Source organism: Anser brachyrhynchus (assembly GCF_964034855.1).
Source record: "Anser brachyrhynchus genome assembly, chromosome: 21".
Classification (NCBI taxonomy): domain Eukaryota; kingdom Metazoa; phylum Chordata; class Aves; order Anseriformes; family Anatidae; genus Anser; species Anser brachyrhynchus.
Genome location: NC_137714.1, coordinates 2,067,329 through 2,083,666, shown reverse-complemented (window position 1 = coordinate 2,083,666; position 16,338 = coordinate 2,067,329). Strand labels below are relative to the sequence as shown.

The window sequence follows — 16,338 nt, the reverse complement described above, 5'->3', positions numbered from 1 at the left end:
CCATCTCCCTGCTCTCCCCGAGGTGCTTATGCGTCTGTACGTATTTTCGGCATTTCACGCGTACGTTTTAAACCAGACCGCCGGTGGAAATAGGAGAAGATTTTTAAAACTGCATCGCAAAGCTAAAAACAAACAAACCGACAAAAAAGTTGCCACTTCCCACAAAGGCGCGCTCCGCTCCTCGCTCCAAATTACGGGCGGGCGGATATCTGTTTGCGGGCAAACTTTTTGCAAATAACCCCTCTAAATACCCTGGAGGGATTTTGCCGGGCTTTGGGTCCGGTTTTAGGCACGTTCGTGGAGCCGCGGTGGGCGCGGAGCCCCCGCCGGGTCCCCGGCACCTTGCGCCGCTCCCGAGCAGCGCTCCCCTCCCCGGTGTGCTCCGCATCTCCCGAGGTGGATCTAGCAGATTATTACGATTTCACAGGTTCGAAATTAGGGAAGGAAAAAAAAAAAAAAAAGGGAAGAAAGGAAGAACTCAGCTGCGTAATTTGCAGAAAGGCTGGAGGGGGCGAAGGGGTGATTTTCTCTTTACAAAGAAAAGTCGATTCCAGAAATTGCCTCGCGATTTAACAAGAATCATGCACCACTAATTCAAAGTCACTTGGCCAGCACTCCCTGGATATATCATTATCGACAGATAACACTCGAGTGGCCAATTTTACATTCAAGAGGCACTAAAACCGCCGGCCGCTCTCTCTTTTCATTATTCCCAGTCATGTTGTGCAAATATTGTTGTAATCCTTTGATCCTTTCCCTTGCCGTCTGTTTTACTTCATTTGCTACAGAAAAGCACTTCAGCAAATCCCCCCAGCTTGTATGTTTTGCAGCCTGCGTGGCTTTCCACAGGTTTGAGTTTCGCCACTTGATCACGGTCTGTACGAAATTCTCCCGGTTAATAAATGCGGGGAAAGGGCTCCCGCTCTAATTTTGCTTTCTTTTATTTTATTCCCTCGCACAGCCTTGGGCAGAAATAATAACCCGGGTGCCGGGTGCCCACACAAAGGGAAAGCAGACGACCGGGGAAGTTGGGAGCTCGGCGAGGTGGGGATGACACGGGGATGACACTTCGCGAGGTGACAGCTCCCAAGTCCCCCCCCACGTTTCCCCTCACCAGCCCCGGCCAAGGCCACACCGCTGCCCGCTCCGCTCCGGAGCCGCGTGTCTGCTCCGGGCTCCAGAGATGCTCTGGGCTTTGGGCTCTGTTTTCCTCGGGAAAAGTTGGAAACAATCGCTTAGGTCGTTTCTTTTTTTTTTTTTCTTTCCCTTTTTCCTTCTTTTTTTCCCGTCTTTTTAGGGCTGGCACTTTTTTAGGGGGTCGAAAGGAAATATCGGAACGTGCTCCCCAAAACCCGCGTGCTGCCTGTAGCTATTTTAGCAGGGGAGGGAGTTTGGGGACGCAAAGCTCGGAAAGGCGCAGGGATGGAGCCCTACAGCTGCGTGGGGAAGGGCACGGCGTGGGAAAGCGGCTACGCGGCGGAGAGGAGTCGGATGCTCCGCTCGGGACCCTCCGATTTAAGTTGAACTTCGAGCCCACCCAGCCCGGCTCCCCTCCTTGTGAAAATCCACCAGAAAAAAAAAGAAAAAAAAAAAGGAAAAAAAAAAAAAAACCAACAGGCATTCGGCGGCGGGAGGGGGTCCCAGACCTACCTTCCAAGGGGAAGCCGGTGCGGGGGTAGTTTTGCCCCGGAGCCGGGCGCATCATCCGCGGCACCGTCCCGGGCAGAGCTGCCATGGCGGGGCAGGCCGGGCGGTGGAGGGGCTCCGCTGCGAACCGGGGGCACCCCCGAGCCCCGGGCGAAGGGAGGGAGCTGCGGGGTCGCCTCTCGTCGCCCTCTCCGGGGAGGCTGAAGGGCTCCGCTCTTCCAGCCCGCGGCTGCAAAACAAGGGAGAAATCATTGCTCCAAAAATAAAAAGGGTACGAATCGAAATGATGATGATGGTGATGATGATAATAACAAGGGGGGGGGGGGGGGGAATTGGGGGAGGGCTCACCCACCAGAAATTCCTCTTAAAGTTTTAGGGCTATGTCACGACCGGCCTGAGCGGGCGCTCCGGAGGAATGTAACCCAGGCTGCTGGGAGAAGCAGACACATCCAAAGTTGCCTCGGTGCTGGGCTGGGCTTAGGGATGGGGGGGCCGGGGGTGGGGGGGGGGAGCCGACTTTCCCCCTTATTTCGTCGTTGCTGCCTTTTTTTTTTTTCTCCCCCCCTCTTTTTTTTTTTTTTTTTTTTGGTGGTTGGTGCCTGTCGCTCCGGGGATGCGGGGGGCGGGGGGGAGCCGGAGGGGAGAAGGGGGGGGGGTGTCAGAGGGAGGTTTGGAAGTTGTTAAAGAGCCCAACTTGGGTCTGTGGGGAGGAAGAGCGAGCCCCAGCGCTGTGATAGGCTCCAGCTCCTTTCTTTTATTCATCACCGGGGAAGGGGGTACCGCGGCGGGGCCGAGGGACCAATAAGAGGCAGCAGCTTCCCAGCGCGCAGGCAAATCTACGGGCTCGGGTTATTTTTTTATATATTATTATTCATTACTAGGCTTGGCTTCCTTTTGATGGAAAGCCGGGGCTCTCCCCCCACCCCCCCCCTTCTTCTTCTTTTTTTTTTTTTTTTTTAATTAAATACATTGGGGTGAAAGCAGGGAGGAGAAACTTTAAGAAAAAAGGGGGTTTTGCCTGAAAAAAAGTTGGGCGCGTACCAGCCGGAGCATCCCTGCGGTTCCCAGCGGGGTCGAGCCTGCCCCAGGTTCAAAAAATCCCACCCCCCCCCCCCCGAGCCTTCACACCCCCGGTTTGAGGGGGACTCCTACCCTTTGAAGGGGGCTCGTATCCTTTGGGGGGGGGGTCGTGCCCGTTGTTCCCGCTCCCCATGGGCTGAGGAGGGGTCGCACCTGCCCTTCCCCTGAGCAAAGGGAGTGCCCCCCTCCCCCCCCGAGCTCCCCGCGCGCCTCCCTCATTAACAGCCTTAATTAAGCGGGGCTGCTTAGCCGGGTCCTTTCGGGAGGAGCCGCAGGGGCCGGGTTCTGCCGCTCGCTCCAGGTGCCCAGGGCGGCTCCCGGGGCCGACCAAATCGGCAGTGTTTTCCCCCCAAAAAAGTGGGAGCGGGGCCGGAATCCTCCTCGCAGCGGGGCATGACGCCAGGGCTCGCGAACCCTTTTGTTTGCAGCTGTAAAAGGGCTTTCCGTGCAAACCGCTGGAAACTTCTCTTTTTCCCTCCTTTAAAAAAAAAAAAAAAAAAAAAAAGCATCCTGGGGGGGAAAAGCCAGCCAGCGCCGCTTCTGACCTGTCTGGACCCAAAATGTGGTCCCTAAATTATCCCCTGCCCCCTGAGGGCACCGCCACCCCTAATTACCCCCCCCCCCCCCTTTTTTTTTTCCTCCCGTGCTGTCTTCTGCAGCGTTTGCTTTGAAATTAAAGCACGGGCAGACCCCTCCCAGCCCGGCCGCATCTTCAGTGCTCTCACTCTTCCTCTCCCCCGCCTCGCTGAGAGCCCCCGCTTTTTAATTTTTATTTTATTTTTATCGCATCACCACGTTTAAACTTCGTCCCCCAAAATCCTCGGGAAAAGAAAAAAAAAAAAAAAAAACCACGCTGAAATTCTTTCCAAGGTGTCAAGTTCCTTCCAAAGTCCCCTAATCTCGGCGCAGCCCCGAGGTTGGGGCTCCGGCAAACGAAAATAAAGACGCTTCACCCCCCTCTGCCCCAAAAGCGCCGATTCCCGAAGTTTTAGGCACACAAATAACGGGCAGCGAGAAGGAGAGGGCGGAGAGGGACCAATTTGGAGCCCTTCTCAGCCGCATTCCTCCAGCGCAGCTGTAATTCAATTATTTGCCTTTCGTTTGCTTGGATGGACAGAGCCTGGGAATAAAGTTGAAAATTAAACGTTTCTGCTCTGCCGGCACCGGGGGGAGAGAAGGGAAGCGGCCCCGGGTCACAAACCCCTCCCGGGTGCGACGGGGGGGGGAATTGGGTGAAGATTGGCCGGTTTCGGCCCAAACTTCGCTTTCCCCTCCCGCACGCTCCCGGGTGCCGCCGGAGTTGATTTTGGGGACGCGGCGACAGCCCCCGGGGTTGCTTCTCGGGCTGGGGGGGGGGGGGACAGGCGGGCTGGGGGCGGCACTCCTGGCGGCGAGCGACTTCACCAAGCATTTTTCCAACAATTAAGGAGTGTGCAGGGGTGAAATGGCGATTTCACATGCAGCTCTGGGGGCCGGGGGTGTTACCTGCGCGCCCAGGCAGCGAGCTGAGAAAGTGGGATCCCCCTTGTTGTTTTTTTTTAACACCCCCCCCCTTTATTTTTTTTTGGGCCAGTGCTCTGCTTCATTACCCATGCCCACAAAAGAGAGATCCCTTCTTTTTTTTTCTCTCTTGGGAGCGGCAATAGATTAAAACAAGCATCAATCAGGAAAGGAGCAAGTAACCGCTTAAAGGAGCAGGGCAGAATTCCCCCCCCGCTCCCCCATTTCCCTGCGCATCTCCATGGTTTCCTAAGGTATGTTTCTGCTTGATAAATGCCGTATTTCGCTATTCCCTTTGGAGAAGCGACTTGTAAATCAGCCAGCTCGTAAGCAGGAGGGATGGGGTCGGAGTTTTTTTTTTTTTTTTGGGGGGGGGGGGGGGGGGGCGCATCTCTCCCCCTGCCTCACCCGCCTTCTGCCGCCAGGGGAGGGGGCTGGATCCGGGGCTAAAAAGATTCCTGGAGGGCAGAGCCCTGCGGAAAGCCGCGGCCAGGTCGCCCAGGGGGAGGCCCGGAGCCCCCGCCCCGCCGCTCGCGAGCCCACGACGCGGCGTTAATTGCGATGCTCTAAGAAAGTCTTTTTTTTTTTTTCCTTCTCCTTCCCCCTTCACGATGCCGTTCAGTTTCTAGAGCGATGCAGATCTAGAAAGGAGACAGCTGCTTAGGAGCTAAGTCAGATGCGGCTCGTCTGCTCAGCTAGTGAAACCTGAAGGATTTGATGGCGATTCACTCCCCCCCACATCCCCCCCAACAAGTAGGATGCAAAAGAGGAAAAAAAAAAACCGCCCGGGGATGAATTATTTAATGAAAAGTTACTACCTTCTGCAATTACAAGAAGATTACTAATGTGGGAAGGTTTTCCACTTGAGATCTCAACGTAATAAGCATTATTTTTTTAAGCGATTATCCAATAAATCTCTCTTTAAAGGGCGATAAATCCACCTTGAAAACCGGGGATTTAAAAAAAATATTTCTGAGGGACTTCCGCATTTTTTAAAATGACCATTGGAAAAAAAAAAAATCAAGAAAGGCAGAGTAGCACATTCAGGCTGAAGTGTTTGTTTTGTCAGAAAACCCGGAGAGGAGAGAAGGAATATTTTCAGAGCTCAACAAGGCAGGCTCAGGAAAGCAGGCTGCCTGTTTGAAAAGGCAGCTCCAAGCTGGAAGAGCGGAGTGCTGTTCACAAGCTCCTTCCCAGGGAGGCAAAGTTAACGTGCACATATGCTCAACATCACCAAAATTAATTTCTTTTTTTTTTTTTTTTTTTTTTTTGGCATGAAAGCCCAGGAGCTGCCAGATGAGGCAGATGCAGTTTGGGTGCAGGCATTTGGTGCCTGCTCCCGCTCGAGCCTCCTGCAGCCCCACAGGCTGAAGTGCCCACCCTTGCACAAGCACCCGTGTTGCAGGTCTCAGGAAAGCCCGAGCACCCACAGATATCCACACCCTCAGGCAAGACAGCTCCTCGAAGGGGCACACAAACTACATCTGCTGCAGAGATCTGCTTTTTGCTACAGGGGGGCTGGAAGCAGAGGTAGTTCAGGGAGCAGAAAGCTGAAGTCTGGATGCTCTGCTTGAGTGCAACCCCTCAATAGCCCGGTGAATGCGATGCTGCTCTCCAGACCTTCCTCCTCCGCCTCCCCTCCCTTGGGGAACAAGCCTCTGTTTATTTGCAAGAGACGCTCTTAACATCAGTGCTAAAGAAAGTCCCATGCACTTAGACCATGGGCTCTTCTGAAGCCCTGAAGTGGGGAAAGAAACAGTTCTTACCTCCAAGACTGTTCCTAAAGCAGTTTGCATTTTCTCCTAGAGCAGAGTGCTCGTGCACCAGTGCAAATCCTCCATACAGACCCTGCAGCTTCGCAGGGAGCCCAGTTAGCCATGCTGTAAATTTGTGCATGCAACAGGAATTCTTCCCCCCCCCCCTCCAGGGGCAGCAAGAAAAAACCCAAGAACAAAACTCCTCCAACTCCGCTCCCCGTCAGAATGCCAGACAAAAGCCAGTGTCACAACACCACTGGGTTCCTCGGATCTGCCTCTCCACTGGGTCAGGTTTAATTTGCCCAGAGTGCAGTATTAATAGGATGTAAGCTGTGCCCTGGAACAATTACCTTATCAAAGCATAACATCTATGGAATGAGTAAAGTATTTTCATTAAACAAATCAAAATAATAAGGCTGGCAATGGCCTTGTTCATTCTTTGAACCTGTAAGTGGCTTTAGAGATATTCAACAGTACCTCACCAACATCTACTCCACTGGTAGTCCCTGCTTAGTTTTTCTAAAGAAGATTAACTACCCCTTGCTAAAAGGCTCACTTCTACTTTTGTCAGGGTGCACAGACTAATTGGGTTTACCCTGCATACAACAGGATCCCTGTATTCCCGCTCCTGGTCTCACTTCCCTTTTCATGTGGTTTTTCAAGACGGGAAGAACACTTTGCTCCAGGCATTTGACTTGCTCAGCATTATGCATTGACAGCAGCATGCTCCAGAGGGCCTGACCGCATGGGAAGGGTGCCCAAGCACAGATGCTGCTGGAGCAGGGTGAGGGTGCAAGCAAAGAGGGGTTTTTCCTCTTAGCTTGCACCTTCCTGGAGCTAGCAAGTTGTGCATTTCAAGGGAACAGGCTGGCAGAAGAGGTGGTGAGGGACACGGCTGCTCCCAAGAGGGATGCACTGGGGTCATGCATTTAAGAGCCAATGTGTTTTAAAAGGAAAGAGGACAGTTTCAAAGCAGGGGCTAAACACATTCCACAGGATCATGATTTCAGGGCACCTTTCTTTTTGAGATGCTCAGCTCCAGGCATGTTGAAGATGGATTTGAAAAAAAAAAAAAAAAAACCCACCAACGGAGCACCTGCTCTCAAATAAGTCAAGATGCCTCTGCACTGGATGTACATCCAAATCCCTCATTATCTGGAAATAGCAGCTCATAGCTCACCTGTCTCCAGATTAGTCCCACTCCAGTGCTCAGGGCTGGGTCTGCAGCAGCACATTTCTCACCCCCATAAGGATATCACTTTCTTTCCACTGATGGGCAAAGCAGACCCAGATACCTGTGTGCAACATCCAGCTGGTCTCAACGCACCCCCAGCTGTCTGAGTTTTCTGGAAAGCTGAATCTCCACCGTAACTATAATTCACCTTCTCCTTTCTTGAGAGTGGACCTCGAGCTTCATGAAGCCCTTGGAGATCGTCAGCCACGAGCCAGGTAAATCAAAGCCCAGGACTAGGCTGCATCCCAGCCCATAGCCTGGCACCGGAATGCTGTCAGCATAGAGGAGAGCAGGGCAGCAGCGAGAAGACCTGGAAGGAGCTGTGTGCATGGGGGGACAATGTGTAAACGGGTTGGCTTGGTCCTTCCTGACATGCAAAGAGTCAGATGGAGCCAAGCTGCATATTTGTCTGGGTGAATTAAGAGCACAATCCTCTCTTCCCAGAGGGAGCACTTGCTTCATATTTATACATTTAGTTTTACAGGTGTAAAATAGCTTCCCTTTATGCTTATATAATAATTTTTCATTTGAATTTCAAGGCTTTATTCCCTTCTTTGGATTCAAGTCTCCTACCTGAACCTGATTCTCCATATTGCCATTAATTCCTTCATCACAGAAATGAATTCCATTTAATTCTCTATAGTCGTTGTTAAGGTAGATCAAAAAACGCATTTGCAAAAGCTTCTTCCCTTTCTCCCACATAGTTTCCAGATCAATGGTGCCCTGAAAAAACTTGAACTTGAAGCCTTGTCACTATCCCTCACCAGCTCCTCTCATTGCAAGAAGGAAAAGGGGGGCGGGGGGGGTGTCAGAAGCTCTCGTGGGCTCCCCACCAGCTCCCAGCAAGGTTCCTCATCCACCCCAGCAGCAGGTACAGCCCAGCTGCGGCACCAGAGCCCTACCACGAGGCAAGGCCAGGCACCAGAAGGGAAGGAAAGCAGCGGATTTCAGGGAAAGCTTCAGGCACCTGGGTTGTAGGAACACCAGACCTGCTCTCACAAGCACTGGGTAAGCACAGCACCTCCATACAGCTCACCCCATTGGCAACAAGAAGCTAGAGAAGGCTTCTCTGGCTATATATTTCTGATGGAGAGTAGTTTTTCTCAAGAACAAAGGAGCTGGTACATAGATAGGGGCTCAGAAAAGCAAATGAACAAAGGAAGAAACTCAGTCCTGTGTCTTTGCACATATGTGTATAATGCATAAGGTGACTGTATTCCATGTGGTGCCCCAAAGCCACCACATCTTTACACCATGTGGCATGGGAACACAGCTCAGATAACTGAAGTGTCAAAGGAAATAAGCAAATAGTAGCAACACAGAATTTACACAGACCAGGTTAATTCTCAAGAAAATTTGCACAGTCACCTTGGGCTTGCTGCTGTAGCTCTGCAGTTATTCAGAGAAGCTACTCATTTCAAGTCCTCCATTTAAAGTTGCTTAGCATCCTGTTATAAGAAGTGTTTATAATGCCTATTTCAGGTCATATTTTTAGTTCTAATACTGTATAAATAGAAGTGTTTCACTACCAACCATAGCATTACATGAGCACATGATTATAGGTACAAGACTATTATAGGGACAAGAAAGGTGGGAAAAAAAAAAAAGAAATCTACCCTAACACTAAGAATCAAAAGCCCTACATCCTAAATCATTATTAAACTGTATAACCACATGTAAAAAAAATAAAAAATTATTTAAGTTACTGAAGCTATAAAGCAAAGCAATCCCCAGGACTGTAGGCCAGAACACTGTTGAGCTACTGCTGCCTTTTGTAGGGCTGGAGACCCCTTGGCTATGGGCATTTGGTGTGGGGATACAGCATACCTCATATGCATGAGCTCAGTTTGATTGGGGCTAACTGGGAAGGTGCACAAGAGAGGGAAGAAATCTGTTGGTGCATGCTCTTAATTTTATTTTTAAAGACAGTGCAAAGTTTTTAAAAGAGGCTATGAGACATCAAAGCTCATGTGGTTTTGTAAGCTTTGGAAGGCGTTGTCTTTCTCTGGGCTGTATTCTGCAAGCTAAAGGCTTGTTTTTTTCTTTAAACATGTCGATGACCTTATAGCTTTCTTGTTTGTGCCTTCAGTCTGAATTAGATAACGACTTTACGTAGAAGTTCTCTCATGGCACTGAAAAGATGCTAGTTCTTCTCTTAGAAGAAGCATGTTTTGGGGTTATCCTTAACTTTGTGCAGCTGGCCTGACTGCTTTTTGTTCCCCTTGCAAGGGCTTCCTACTGTTGGGGCAGTGTTGGGAGGGCAGGGGGAGGCACCTGGGCAAGCTAGCAGTGGATGTGTGTGGGGGGTGAGGTTGGACCCCTCTGGGTGACTATCAGGGGCTGGGTGGGGGGTTGTGTGCTCTGAGCCTTGTGCTAGGGTCACCTGGGGTAGGCTACTCCTGAGGACCGGCCCCACAGACAGAGGTGAGGCTGTGAGAGTGGAGGTAGCCTCCTGGGGGTGACCCTTTATGTGGCTAGAAGTCTTTTGGTGAGTGAGTCCAAAAAAAAGTTCATTTTGAGTTAATGCAGGCTGTTGCTGATAAATATGACTTATTCTAAAGGAGGTTGAGTTGTGATGGTAGGAGGTCCCTTCTGGTAGAGAAACTTAGCTTCATCCTTACGGTAATTGTTTAAATTATTCCCTTTGCCCCAGACTCATGTGACTTAACATCACACTGTAAGACCTCTTAGTAAAAGCAGGGTAATGTTTCTGTTATCTTCTTGCTGTCCTGTGCACAAGCTTTATATTGTGGTTTTTCCATTGCGTGTAGGGTCTGATACAGCCCAGCACCCTGGGTTCTGAGCTCTAGGCTGGTGCCTTGCCTTGTCTCCGTCCTGGGTGGCAGAGGAAAAGGGCTGAACCCATCTTAATAAAATCCATAATGTTGTGCAGAGTGGGCGTTGGGTAGCTTTCCCTGAAGTTCATCCCTGAGTTCATCCCTGGTCATCTCCAGCCCTGCAAAACCTGTATGGGAGGCTTGCTGGGCAGCTGAGAGGGCTGCTTGCTCCTTCCCTCCCTTATATGTTGACTTTTTCAGTGATGCTTGCTTTGTTTCTCCATGGGTTTTGTCTTTCCTGGGCCCATGTGAGGTTTGCTGATCCTCCCAGGGCCTGTTCCTACCTTTCCAAAGAACTGCAATTTCTATGCTGTGATTTGTGTGAGGCTTCACATCCCTTCCCAAAAGCCAGATTGAATTTGGGGCACACGCAGCATTGAGGAAGAGGGATGCAACAAGCACAGGGAATGAAAAGGTTAAACCCCACTGAGCCAACCTTCAATTCCCTTTCATTCACACCAGGTAGCTTCTAATTACTCCCAATGGAAAAGGTCAGGAGGTGGGAGGAGGCTGCCACAACAGGGAAAATGTTTTATTAGCTACTGAGTTAAGGGCTCCCACCCCTGCACCCTGCTAGGTTCCTACACGCTTCAGTCTTAGCAATGCCAGGCTCCTCCTTATAGGTGATACCTTTGATGGCCAGGTGTTTTTTTCTATGAAGAATGCCCCAGATTGGTTGGTTTTACCATTTCTTTATGCTAGGGTGTGATTTCTGTATCAGTCGGGCTCAATACAAAGCGGTATCAGAATGGGAGCTGCTCTCTCCCCTTCCTTGTAGTGACGGTATGTGTGTGGAGCCTGAAGATGATGCTTCTGCCTCCATCTGTGCCCCAAGTGCTGGGGCTGGGGGATTGCTTCCTCTCTGTACTGTGGGAAGAGCAGTTTCTGCTTCTGCATGAGTGCTTTCTCATCTGTGGCTGAGCGCTATTGTAAGAGCTTGCTGTGTCTGAGATGAAGCCGTTTGCTTTCCTAATGTGAAACTCAGCGCTGTTTTGTCTTCCTTTTAAAATGTATGTTTCTAGCCATTTTTCCTCATTCTATACTAGTGATTACACCAATTCACAGTGAGACAAAACATTAAAGGAGAAAAATCCTGGTTTAAGAAATTCGTATTTTTTTTGTCCGAGGGAGATAAGTCTTCAGAAACACAGAAAGAAATTTGCACGCGGCTCAGCCTCGTTGTGCTTAATCTCATGCAATAATCGCTGCTTCTTGGGTTGGGAGTGGAATAATTAAACAGATATTAAAATTGCAATCAGCTGTCACTGGAATCTAATAGGAACCCTGGGTGATCAACATCTGAACCTTTGTCTGTGGAGAAGTCAAGGGGAGACTTCCCGCGGCTTCCCCCAGCTCCTGGATGGGTTTTCCCCTCCTGTTCCCCTGCTGAGGGCTGCAGACCCAGCTGGTGGCCCTGTCTCACCCCTATGGGGTTTGGGGCTGCCAGAAGTTCTTTTGCCTGTCTTCAGCTGGTGAGTTGCTCTCACAACCATCTCCAGAACTTCGTATGCTCGAGTGCATCCGTGCTGGGGGCTGTACTGGTGTGAGCCCCGTGGCTGGCTGAGCCCATGGGAGCAGCCTGTAGGAGAAATCCTCTTCAGGACGTCTTAATGCAGCTGGAGCCCGTGCATGTGTCATCTGCATCATGCTGCGGTGTGTTGGAGATGCTCCTGACTTTACGATGTCACCTGTGCACCGAGTCCATGAGAGCCTTCACAAGGACATCAGCTGCCCTTGTCTCAAGCCCGAGGAAGTTCCTGAGGACTAAAAGGGGGAAACTTTGCACCAAGTTTAACACAGAAGAGGCAAAGCATCGGCTTTGGGTCAGAAGAGCCACTTGGTGCACAACCTGGGGAGCTTGCTTTACCTTGGTGCGGGCTTTTAAACAGATTATTTATTTATTTATTTACTTATTTATACTTGATACCAGTTCAGGATTTGGAGATGGAAGACAATCCAATTGCTAACAACATAAAGCAAGGGGGGAAAATCTGCTGATAAACCGAGTAAATAACGCAGGAGGGTAGTTTTTCTCCAAGAGTCAATTCTCATTTCCTGAATTTTATTAGAAAGGAAGAGAGAGGTTTTCTTTCCCATTATTTTCTCTTCGTGTTCTACCCATAATCAATTGATTTGCTTTAATATTTGACATAGGCGACAAACTGTTGAAAGCACGTAATTGAATTGTTTTGCTTGCTTTCGCTATACTTAAATATTTGCAGAGTGACCTCCTGCTTCTGGCCCCACTGAAGCCCCCGGGATGTCCCTCCCTGCCCCAGGGGAGGCAGCGCAGTGGGGCACAGCGCTTCCCGGGTCCGGCCCCTCCATAGCATGACCAGGGGATGAGATTTTGATCTGAATTACTTTGGCAAAAATCCAAAGCAACTCCTTGACTTCAGTGCGGTCGCTGCGCCTGGATTTGTGCCCGGTGTAATGGAAAGCTGGGCTGGGGCCCTGTTCTGGAAGCTGATATTTAACATTCACAAGTTATTTCTCGGTGTTAGGAAAAACAAATTAACAAGCTCCCAAAAAGATTTCTTCTCCCAGAACAAAAAGAATCAAATTGCATTTTTTCCCCCTTTAAGCTAAAATCTTTCTGTCTTTGAGACACCTTTGCTGGTTTTGATTAGATTTTTTTTTTTTGAAGCCATTACCTATATCATTTTTTAAGCCCATGGTTACATTAGCTTTGGAAGATGCAGTATCTGTAAAGGAAAGCTCTTTTCCTCTAACATGCAGCCTGTACTTGACTGTTTCCTATTGATAGGAGATAGAGCAGCATGGAAAATAGCCTGCGCGAGGCCATGGTGAAAAGGGAGGAAAGTTAGCAAGGCTGCTCAGCATATAAAATGACCCGTTCCCTTATCGTAATCCCTGGTCCCACTTTCCTACCATCCCCTCCGCTGTCTGGGCAGAGGTAGAGCTATCTCCCAGGCTGTAGGGAGCCAGATAGGAGGCGAGCCACGCACTTATCGCCCAGCGCAGCGGGCGTAATGGGAACTGAAAATTGCTCTAAAATAAAGTTGCTGGGGAATTAACTTCTAAAGGGTGGAAATGCTCAGAGGAGGGGGTGCTGGCCACTTGCTATCCGTACAGAATTAAAATTAGGCTTGTGCTCCGTCTTACTCTGTTCCTGCAAAGTCAAAAGGCTCTGGGTGGCCAAGTTTTTGCCCCTGACAGCCCATAAAGCTTTGGTGCAGTGGGCTGGATGGCTCTGGCCACGGCCGTGTGCTCCTAATGAAGGTGAGGAAGGCACCTGGCTGATTAGGCTGTCTTTGGGCTGACTTGGCTGCTGGTGCCGATGGCTGTGGGACCAAAATGCACCACACGATTTTCTGGGTTCATCTTCAGTGTTGCAGCCCGAGCTGAGAGCATTGCAGAGCTTTCTGCTGAGCCCTCCCAGACTGCCTCTTGTTCCCTGGTGGAACCACGCAGACCTTGCCCAGACCCTCGGCTTCTTTACCAAGAGCCCTGCGTTTTCCTTATGCGGCCTCAGCAGAGCACTTTGCTTCCACCCCTGCTCCATCAGCAATCCTGGCTGCCTCCAGGGTGTCCTCTGTAATTTGAGAGGGTTCAAGCCACGCTTAAAGCAATTATGAGCAAGCAGGGGAGTGAAGGCTTGGCTGGGAGGGAGCCCCACTGAAGGGAGTTTGGTGTTTTGTGGCTGCAGGGCCTTTAGAAAGGTGTACTGCTGGCAGGAGGCGTCCTGGGGGGGCACCAGCGGTGATGAGGGTAGAGCTGCTCCCTGTAAACTCATTTTTTCATATTTTTAAACTTGCTTTGCTAATTGGCAGGGCTCTATGGCAGCCAGAATCTGAGATTTTTTTTTTTTCCGCTAGTGTTTAATCTGCTTTTCTTCCCAATATCAGACTTGGGAATAAGTTTATAAAAGCACTTTGAAGTGCAGGCATGATTCATTCTGCTTCCCTGGATACGATGAGACCTGTTGGATTGAAGGCCAATGGCTAGTAAATACACTTCTAGATAACTCTTTCTTTTACCACATTGCAATCATGAAGTGGTCTCGTAGGCTGGGCAGAGATGTGCTTCTTTCAGGTGTGATGTGAGTTATCCGGATGGGCTAGTTTTGGTGCAGGGGTCGCTGCTGTCCCCTACAGCAACAGTTGCCCAGCTCCAGACATGCTAGAAGATGTTGTAACCCATGCATTGAGAGTGGAATAGAAAATAAATCCCTAATAAACACTCTAGAGGATGCCATGTGAATGAAAATGGAAAGAGAGCCTGGCATATGTTTTTATTGACTTCGATGTTTTGCACCATGTTGTCCCCACACTTGCTTTTGCTGATAAATTACAGTGTGTTTCTGGCAGGGGTGGGATGATTAAGCTCAGATGTCTCATTAAGATCTCTTCTTTCCAAAATGTCACGTCGCATTGATGTTTAAAGGTCTCTGTTGTGTGACAAACGCGGTGCTGTCGCGAGCAGCAGGCTCCCTGCTCCATTTTGCAGGCCGGGACAGGCAGGCCCCACGCTGGGGAGCACGTGGAGGGGGCTCGGCAGCTCCCCCTCGCAACCCCCGTGGGCTGCTGGTGTCCCCCCAGCCAGAGACAGGGAGTGAGAAAGGGAGGGGGGAAATGGGGCAAAATTGTCCGGTCCCTCTGGACGTGACACGGCGAGCACAGGAGGGTCGATCAACCCAAGTCGGGCCCCTTACGGACCCCCGCCTGCCCTCATGAAGCAGATTTGGGGCCCCTTGCCCTTTCTTTGGACCACAGGCAGCATCTCCTGCCCTGTGTCCTCACGCCGCCCTGTGTTACTGTCTACGGGGTGAAATCCTGGTGTGTGATTGCAGGGTGGGTGTGGGGGCTGAGAGCTGTGCCTTCAAACAGGTGGCTGCCCGGCCCCGATCAGGGGATGGAGAGGTGTTTGGAGGCCTCGCTGAGCCTTTGGTCCCGTAGCAAGCCCTCTGCAGGACCCGAGACAATCATGGGCTGCCGTGCGCTTGCTGCTGGTGGCTGAGCACCGAGCACAGGACTGCAGTTCAACAAGTCCCTCCAGCGTCACCACCGTACCAGCACCCTTGTAACGGCACAAGCTTGGTATGCGTGGGCACGTCGGGAGCGTGGTATCGGCAGAGGCGGCAGACCAAGTCCTAAAAGGCGATGCAGAAGGAGAAGGCGGGTGCCTCGGCCATGTTTCTGGCTGTGGTGCCTTGGGTTCTGGGTTCAGGCTGCCCACGGGGCTTGCTGGCACGTCCCTGTCACCCTGCAGTGGCATCCCAGGCCGTGCACGGGGCGCTGGGCTGGGGACTGGTGGTCTGCACGGTGAAGGGATGCTCCCCAGCCTCTTGTCTGCAGGGCACAGCTCTGCTCTCCTTGGCCCAAAGCTCGTCCAGCGCCTGCCAAAATGATTTCTCACCTCCACACTTGGACGAACTACGGTGTGAAGCACTTTTAGCCGGGGGTTCCCTTTCTGGGCTTGCCCAAAAAGCAGCGCCCGGGCCGGGTTTTGCCTCTGCACCCCCGGGCTGCTTCGCCTCTCCCCGGCCGCTGCTCGCCGAGGCCATCAGCAGGAGGCTGCTGCCACCCCGCGGCCTCGGCCGGCGGCTCCCGGGGAGGGCAGCGGAGCCTTCCTCCAGCCCTCCTCCTCCTCCTCCTCCTCCTCTGCAGGCAGTCGGGGGGTGAAGAAGAATTTGGGGCGTGCCGAGGTCTCGCCTGGCTGTTGAGCTCCTCGGCTCCGAGCTGCTTGCGAGCCCCCGGGGGCAGCAGCTCCACGAAGGCTCCCGTGCAGTTCTGCTTCTTGCAGCCTGCAAAAGAGAGAAGAAATCCGATGCATTGCATTTTTTTCCTAAATTTTAGTGTTTCTTTTTTTTTTTTTTCCCTAAATTTTAGACTCTGGATTGGCTGAGCCTTTCCTTCTCTCTGTCTCACCTCCGTTGTCCCTCCCACCTGCAGTCTGAGGGACCCCCCCGGGCATTTCAAAGCTGGCGGGGGTTGGCAATAGGGTTAACTGCCCACAAAGCAATTTTGGGAGAAAGGAAATTTAGGCAACCACCAGTGGGTCTGGGATGCCCGGTTAAAACACAGCCCCGTGCTTAGCACGCTGAGCTGCTGTTTGTGGGGAGGATTTTTGTTCTGAACGCTGGTGCTGGTAACCAGGGATCTGGAAGAGCTGCTGCGAGCGCATTGCTGTGCAGCTGAGGTCAGGTCAGGCTCCTGCATGCAGCAGGGATGTGTGGACAGCCTGGAGATGAGATTTTTTTCTCTTCTGCCACAAGGATGTTAGGGGTTGGTTTGAGTGCATTTATTGGATGTTTATCCGC

General features: G+C 51.2%; 1 protein-coding gene across 4 annotated transcripts in view; it reads right to left on the bottom strand.

The window, feature by feature from the left end:
* PAX7 (paired box 7) overlaps nt 1-4,009 on the bottom strand; it is a 107,079-nt gene extending 103,070 nt beyond the window's left edge. For 2 of the 4 annotated variants that reach the window (XM_080564248.1, XM_080564247.1), the window contains exons 1-2: nt 2,800-4,009; nt 1,651-1,876 (exon numbers count right to left, since the gene is read on the bottom strand). In XM_080564248.1, coding sequence (XP_080420374.1) covers nt 1,651-1,876; nt 2,800-2,946 — 373 coding nt within the window. In that variant the 5' untranslated portion in view covers nt 2,947-4,009. Of the gene's footprint in view, nt 1-1,650; nt 1,877-1,999; nt 2,651-2,688 lie in introns of those variants that run through there. The other 2 variants (XM_080564245.1, XM_080564246.1) reach the window with 2 other exon arrangements.
* Nucleotides 4,010-16,338: the final 12,329 nt, after the last annotated feature.